The sequence below is a fragment of the Etheostoma spectabile genome, unplaced genomic scaffold (genome assembly GCF_008692095.1).
Source record: "Etheostoma spectabile isolate EspeVRDwgs_2016 unplaced genomic scaffold, UIUC_Espe_1.0 scaffold00009651, whole genome shotgun sequence".
Classification (NCBI taxonomy): domain Eukaryota; kingdom Metazoa; phylum Chordata; class Actinopteri; order Perciformes; family Percidae; genus Etheostoma; species Etheostoma spectabile.
This window is the reverse complement of record NW_022603731.1, coordinates 1-7,500: the sequence shown is the minus strand read 5'-3', so window position 1 is coordinate 7,500 and position 7,500 is coordinate 1. Positions and strand designations below refer to the sequence as shown.

Sequence of the window (7,500 nt, the reverse complement as noted above, 5' to 3'; positions counted from 1 at the left end):
GTGTCCGGTGGAAACTAGGGGTCAGAACGAAAGGCGAGAACGTCGAAAAAACATCAAGCGTCAGAAAGACTGCTGCAGACTGCAGACTGCTACAGACTGCTACAGACTGCTACAGACTGCTACAGACTGCTGCAGACTGCTACAGACTGCTACAGACTGCTACAGACTGCTGCAGACTGCTGCAGACTGCTACAGACTGCTACAGACTGCTACAGACTGCTGCAGACTGCTACAGACTGCTACAGACTGCTGAAGACTACAGACTGCTACAGACTGTTACAGACTGCTACAGACTGCTGCAGACTGCTACAGACTGCTACAGACTGCTGCAGACTGCTACAGACTGCTGCAGACTGCTACAGACTGCTGAAGACTACAGACTGCTACAGACTGTTACAGACTTCTACAGACTGCTGAAGACTGTAGACTGCTACAGACTGCTGAAGACTACAGACTGCTACAGACTGTTACAGACTGCTACAGACTGCTGAAGACTGTAGACTGCAACAGACTGCTGAAGACTGCAGACTGCTACAGACTACTACAGACTGTTACAGACTGCTACAGAATGTAGACTACTACAGACTGCTGCAGACTGCTACAGACTGCTGAAGACTACAGACTGTTACAGACTGCTGCAGACTGCTGCAGATTGCTACAGACTGCTGAAGACTGTAGACTGCTACAGACTGCTACAGACTGTAGACTGCTGCAGACTGCTACAGACTGCTACAGACTGCTACAGACTGCAGACTGCAACAGACTGCAGACTGCTGCAGACTGTAGACTGCTACAGACTGCTGCAGACTGCTACAGACTGCAGACTGCTACAGACTGCTGCAGACTGCAGACTGCTGCAGACTGCTACAGACTGCTGAAGACTGTAGACTGGTACAGACTGCTGCAGACTGCTACAGACTGCTGCAGACTGCTACAGACTGTAGACTGGTACAGACTGCTGCAGACTGCAGACTGCTGCAGACTGCTACAGACTGCAGACTGCTACAGACTGCTACAGACTGCTACAGACTGTAGACTGCTACAGACTGCTGCAGACTGCTACAGACTGCTGCAGACTGCTACAGACTGCTACAGACTGCTGCAGACTGCTACAGACTGCTGCAGACTGCTACAGACTGCTACAGACTGCTGCAGACTGCTACAGACTGCTACAGACTGCTGCAGACTGCTACAGACTGCTACAGACTGCTGCAGACTGCTGCAGACTGCTACAGACTGCTACAGACTGCTACAGACTGCTGCAGACTGCTGCAGACTGCTACAGACTGCTACAGACTGCTGCAGACTGCTGCAGACTGTTACAGACTGCTACAGACTGTAGACTGCTGCAGACTGCTGCGGACTGCTGACGACTGGAGTCTTTAACGAAGCTTCATTAAATCTTTAATAATGAAGCTCTAATGATTTGTTAACAATGCGTTGCTACAAGCCTTGTGTGTGATGGTGTTCATGTGTGAAATCTACTTCTTGTGGTTCTGTCACAGGTGAGAGGCTGGGAGCCAATGAGAGCGCGGCGTGGTCACAGGTGAGAGGCTGGGAGCCAATGAGAGCGCGGCAGGGTCACATGTGTGAGGCTGGGAGCCAATCAGAGCGCGGCGTGTCAGATGCCCATGTAGGTGTTCATCTTGCCCAGCGCGTCACAGACGGTGGTCAGGTCGCTGCGGAGGTCCTGGACCACGGTCTCGATGCCCCCGGTGTCCTTCAGCAGGTCGATGCTCTGCGTGTACGGGTTGTAGTACACAGAGAAGGGACGCTTTATCGTCCTTGCAAACTCCCTAAGAGACGGACAGAGACACAGAGAGACACACAAATTTTAATGTTGATAAGACTTTTATGAGGATGTTTTATTGTTGTTTTATTGAATCTATTCTTTCTTTTGCTATTGTGAGTTGGTTTGGGTCCCTCACACTTAAAAACAAGAACAGGCTTCAATATATAGTTAAAGTGTGTGGCAAGATTTCCCAAAACCCTCTGACTGATTAAAACTCTGTCTATGAGACAAGGTCCCTCAAGAAGGCCCAGTCAGTCCTAGCCGACCCGAGTCACCCCCTGAACAGCTGTTTCATCTTGTTGCCGTCTGGCCGGAGATTCAGTCTGCCTAAATGTAGGACAAACAGACATAAAAACTCTTTTGTCCCAGCTGCTATAGGCTTTTTCAACAAGTCAATGTGAGGTGTGGTCTTTGTTTTTGTTGTCTTTGTATTTTATTTTTAGATGTATGGCTGTTGTTTTGTATAACCTGTGTGTTACATGCTGCTGCACAACAAATTGCCCCTTGGGGATAATAAAGACTCTTGAACCTTGAACCTTGAAAAAAGAGACCCAGAGAGGGACACAAAGACAGACACAGAGAGACAGACGGAGAGAGGCAGAGAAACAGACAGAGACAGACACACAAAGAGACAGAGACACACAGAAAGACACACAGAGAGACCGTGAGACACAGAGAGAGACAGACACACAGAGAGACACAGACACAGAGAGAGACAGATACACACAGAGAGACACAGACACAGAGAGAGCGAGACAGAGAGAGACAAAAATACAGACACAGAGACACGGTGAAAGAGAGAGACAGTGAGACACAGAGAAAGACAGACACAGAGAGAGACACAGAGAAACACACAGAGAGACACAGAGAGAGAGAGTATTAGCAGAGACACACAGAAAGACAGAGACACAGAGAGACAGGTCATATGAAGACGTGTTCTCCCCTAACGTTAAAGCAGGCTCCTGATTGGTCGGCCGGTGATTACCTCATCTTCTCCTTGGCCTCCTCAAAGCTCTCGGAGACGAAGTAGACGTCCTGGAAGGTGGTGATGAGACACTCCTGGTGACAGGTCGTCTTCGGGTCGAACAGGCGCACGCACGCCGCCCCCGACAGGGCATGCTGGGAAACACAGGCAGCTGTTAGTCTGCAGGGCATGCTGGGAAACACAGGCAGCTGTTAGTCTGCAGGGCATGCTGGGAAACACAGGCAGCTGTTAGTCTGCAGGGCATGCTGGGAAACACAGGCAGCCGATAGTCTGCAGAGCATGCTGGGGAACACAGGCAGCTGTTAGTCTGCAGAGCATGCTGGGAAACACCGCCTAGCTGGGTTTTGTTGGCTCACTTTAACTCATGCTAACCAACAACATAGGATTCTATTCACTATGCTAAGCTAACTAGCTAATGGCCCCCCATCTCTATTTCAACAAACGGGGCCTGTACCTTAAGACCGTGCGTGCGTGTCTGTGAGTGTGTGTGTGTGTGTGTGTGTGTTGTGTGTGTGTGTGTGTGAGTGTGGTGTGTTGTCTCTGTGTAAGTCTGTGTGTGTGTGTGAGTGTGTGTCTTCTGTGAGTGTGTGTGGTGGTGTGTGTGTGTGAGAGTGTGTGTGTGTGTGTGTGTGTGTGTGTGTGGTGTTGTGTGTGTGTGTGTGTGTGTGTGTGTGTGTTGGTGGTTGTGTGTGTGTGGGTGTGTGTGTGTATACCCTCAGCTCTCCAATAGATGACAGTAAACCAGCTCGTATGCTCTCAGCTGGACCGTCCTGTTTACACAGCCGAACTCGATGGTGAAGAAATAACACTGAAAAAAACACAAACATACACTAACATATACTACCTTAGGAGGTCTTCCATTTTGACCATGGGACTCCAGCCATCCTCGTGGCAGACTGTTACCTGGTTATGGCGTTTTAATATATATATATATATATATATATATATATATATATATATATATATATATATGTATATAGCTACCTGGTGATGGCGTTCCATGTACCACTTCCTGCCTGCATCTTACACCCTGCTGTTATGGGCTGTACTGTCTCAGGGGGGGCATCCTTGCACAGTCTGCACCTGGGGTCCTGCCTGGTGTAGTAGACCCCGGCCTCTATTGATCCTGTACTGGGGTCCTGCCTGGTGTAGTAGACCCCGGCCTCTATTGATCTTGTACTGAGTGCCTGTTCTTGTGCTGCCATGGTTACGGCCTCTGTGCTGTCCTTCAGCCTTTTCCAGCCCCTGGTTGGATTTCTTCTTCTATGGTTCTGTGTAGAGATGTTCCGATACCATTTTTTACTTCCCGATACCGATTCCGATACTTGTGCTGTGGGTATCGGCCGATACCGAGTACCCATACCAGTGTGTTTCAAAAAATAAAAGAAATGACTGTGATAATATTATCATTGTGGTGAGGCCTGGCTCAGGTTTAACACTTTTTAAAACATGAATTACTACAGCAAATGGAAGCCATATATTTTTAAATAGAACAGTATAAAAATGTAAAACATGAACGTTGGACTTGGGGATTTTCCACTTTACTAGAACCCCCTCAATTGATTCGGCAGTTAATGTGCCAGGATGTGACCCTCGGGACTCGGTGGGGTGCAGCTCCGCACTTCGAGGGGTAACGTTGACTCTCTGTCCACCCAGTGGGACGTTAAACTCAGCAAAGACATGGGGGACACGTCAGAGCGCCAAATGTCCTCCTGGTGAAGCTGTCTGCATGCACGTCTTTGCCCGAGCATACATGAGACGTGTCCCTAACTGTCTCGTATAATTTGGGTAGCACAGTTTCGGAGATATATTTACAACCTGGCAAACCGTACCTTGGCTTCTAATGCTCCATTAAGCGGTGAAATCCCAAATTTACGACAACAGACGGGTTGGTGATCACAAGAAACTCCAAAACTTTGTTGGTTATCGTTGTTGCTTTTTGGCTGTTCTTGGGTATTTATCTCTTGGCTGGAAGGCAGTTTCCAGAGTTGCTGCTGCAGTTGTCCTTTTCCCCCGTAGCTTTCGTAAATTCGTGTGCTCTTTAGCATGACGCGTCTTCAAATGTTTAATGAAGTTGCTGCTGTTGAAATTTGCAACACTTGTTGCACCCCTTGAAATTGCTTCTTTGCATATGTTGCATGTTGCCGTCTTCCCGGTGGGAACATCCACGGTAAAGTACTGCCAAACTGCCGACATGATGCGCTAATGCTAGCTGTTTTTAAGGAGGCGTTAGGCGATCAATTTTCTTCGCCCCTCTAAACAGCAGCGCAACTCTTTTAAGAGTGGCGAAGAAGAACTGTGTCCGAGCTAACGGAGCTAAACCAGTAAATAGATTCCTATTTTTAATCGTTTATGTGGTATCGGATCGGTGCCTGTACTCCAGTACTCAACGATACCGATGCCAGCATTTTCGGCAGTATCGGAGGCATTTGTCCCTCCATGACGATTCACTAAGCCCTTCATCTTTGGGGGCCATCTTCCTGATGTACTCCTGGATCTTTGTCTCATCCTGGTCAGTGGTCTTGACACTCACTAGCCCTCGGCCCCCCTCGCTACGCTTGGTGTACAGTCTCAGGATGCTGGATTTGGAGTGAAACCCTCCATGCATTGTGCTATCTGGTCTTGATGTCAGTAGCCTCTATCTCCTCCTTAGGCCAGTTTATTAGACCAGCGGGGTATCTGATGACTGGCAGGGCACATGTGTTGATGGCTCGGATCTGGTTTTTCCCGTTCAGCTGACTTTTCAGGACCTGCCTCACTCTTAGGTGTAGGTGTTTGGCTGTGGCGGTCTTCCTTGCTGCCTCCTCATGGTTTCCATTAGCCTGTGGCACCCCAAGGTATTTGTAACTATCCTGAACATCTGAAATGTGGCCTTCTGGTAGTTCAGTCCCCTCAGTCCTGATCCTCTTCCCTCTTTTTGATACCATGCGACCACACTTGTCCAGTCCGTTGCTGTAGATCCTGGTAGTGTGGATCAGTGAGTCCAGTCCGTTGCTGTAGATCCTGGTAGTGTGGATCAGTGAGTCCAGGTCGTTGCTGTAGATCCTGGTAGTGTAGATCAGTGAGTCCAGTCCGTTGCTGTAGATTCTGGTAGTGTGGATCAGTGAGTCCAGTCCGTTGCTGTAGATCCTGGTAGTGTGGATCAGTGAGTCCAGGTCGTTGCTGTAGATCCTGGTAGTGTGGATCAGTGAGTCCATGTCTCGCTCTGACCTTCCTGACCTTAACCCCAACTGTTTCTCCCCCTACCCTAACCAGGGTTTGTATCCTATCCCACACTTTGAACGCTCTGGCTCCCGTTCTACTTTTAGAGACTCTAGGAACCACCAGTAACCCTGCATTCTGGGAGCGTAGTGCTCTTGTAGGGTTGTAAGGTACTATAAGCTCTTTAAGATAAGATGGAGCCTGACCATGAAGAGCTTTGTAGGTGAGAAGAAGGATTTTAAATTCTATTCTAGATTTTACAGGAAGCCAATGCAGAGAAGCTAAAACAGGAGAAACGTGATCTCTTTTCCTGGTTCCTGTCAGAACACGTGCTGCAGCATTCTGGATCAGCTGTAGAGTCCTTATGGACTTTTCCAAGCAGCCTGATAACAGAGAATTGCAGTAATCCAACCTAGAAGTAACAAATGCATGGACTAGTTTTTCTGCATCATTTTTAGACAGGATATTCCTGATTTTTGCAATATTACGTAGGTGAAAAAAGACGATCCTTGAAATTTGCTTTAAGTGGGAATTAAGGACATGTCACAGTGGTACTGGAGGCCAGGGTGGTGCTGGAGGCCAGGGTGATGCTGGGGGCCAGGGTGGTGCTGGGGGCCAGGGTGATGTGGAGGCCAGGGTGATTCTGGAGGCCAGGGGGTGCTGGAGGCCAGGGTGATGCTGGGGCCAGGGTGGTGCTGGAGGCCAGGGTGGTGCTGGAGGCCAGGTGGTGCAGGAGGCCAGGGTGATGTGGAGGCCAGGGTAATGCCATCAGAGTAACTATCTCTTGGATAATGCGTCACGGAGGTGCTGGGTCCAGAGCAATGACTTCAGTTTTATCTGAGTTTAACATTAGAAGATTACAGGTCATCCAGGTTTTTAATATCCTGAAGGCACGTTGAAGTTTAGTAACTGATTAGTTTCATCCGGCTTGATCGACAGATATAACTGAGTATCATCTGCAAACAATGAAAGTTATGGAGTGTTTCCTAATATACTGCCTAAAGGAAGCATATACAAAGTAAACAGGCTTGGACCGAGCACAGATCCTTGTGGGACTCCATGACTAACCTTGGCGTGCACAGAGGATTCATCGTTAACATGAACGAACTGAGATGGATCTGATAAATAAGACTATTTATTTTTATTTTAGTTATTTCCACTCTTATTCTAACCCCAACCGGCCCGTCAGACACCGCCTACCAAGAGCCTGGGTCCGGGTCTGGGTCTGGGTCTGGGTCTGGGTCTGGGTCTGTCCCAGGTTTCTGCCTAAAAGGAAGTTTTTCCTCTCCACTGTGGCCCTGTTGCTGCTCTGGAGGAAACTACTAGAACTGTTGGGTCCTTGTAAATTCTGGAGTGTGGTCTAGACCTGGTCTATCTGTAAAGGGTCTCCAGATAACTCTTGTTACGAATTGATACTATAAATAAAATGAATTGAATTGAATTTGTGGCGTACAGCTTTATGTCATCCATGTAGAGGAGGTGACTGATGATTGTTCAGCTTCGGAATTGGTATCTATAGCCA

At 48.3% G+C, this 7,500-nt stretch overlaps 1 protein-coding gene across 1 annotated transcript; it reads right to left on the bottom strand.

Moving 5' to 3' along the window:
- Positions 1–1,381: 1,381 nt before the first annotated feature.
- On the bottom strand, positions 1,382–3,522 carry LOC116679171 (tryptophan 5-hydroxylase 2; the record flags this gene model as incomplete). The annotated part of the gene is given in 3 exon segments (XM_032508858.1): positions 1,382–1,796; positions 2,778–2,911; positions 3,491–3,522. Coding segments are annotated over 3 exon segments (341 nt in total), but the record flags the coding sequence as incomplete, so codon positions are not given.
- Positions 3,523–7,500: the final 3,978 nt, after the last annotated feature.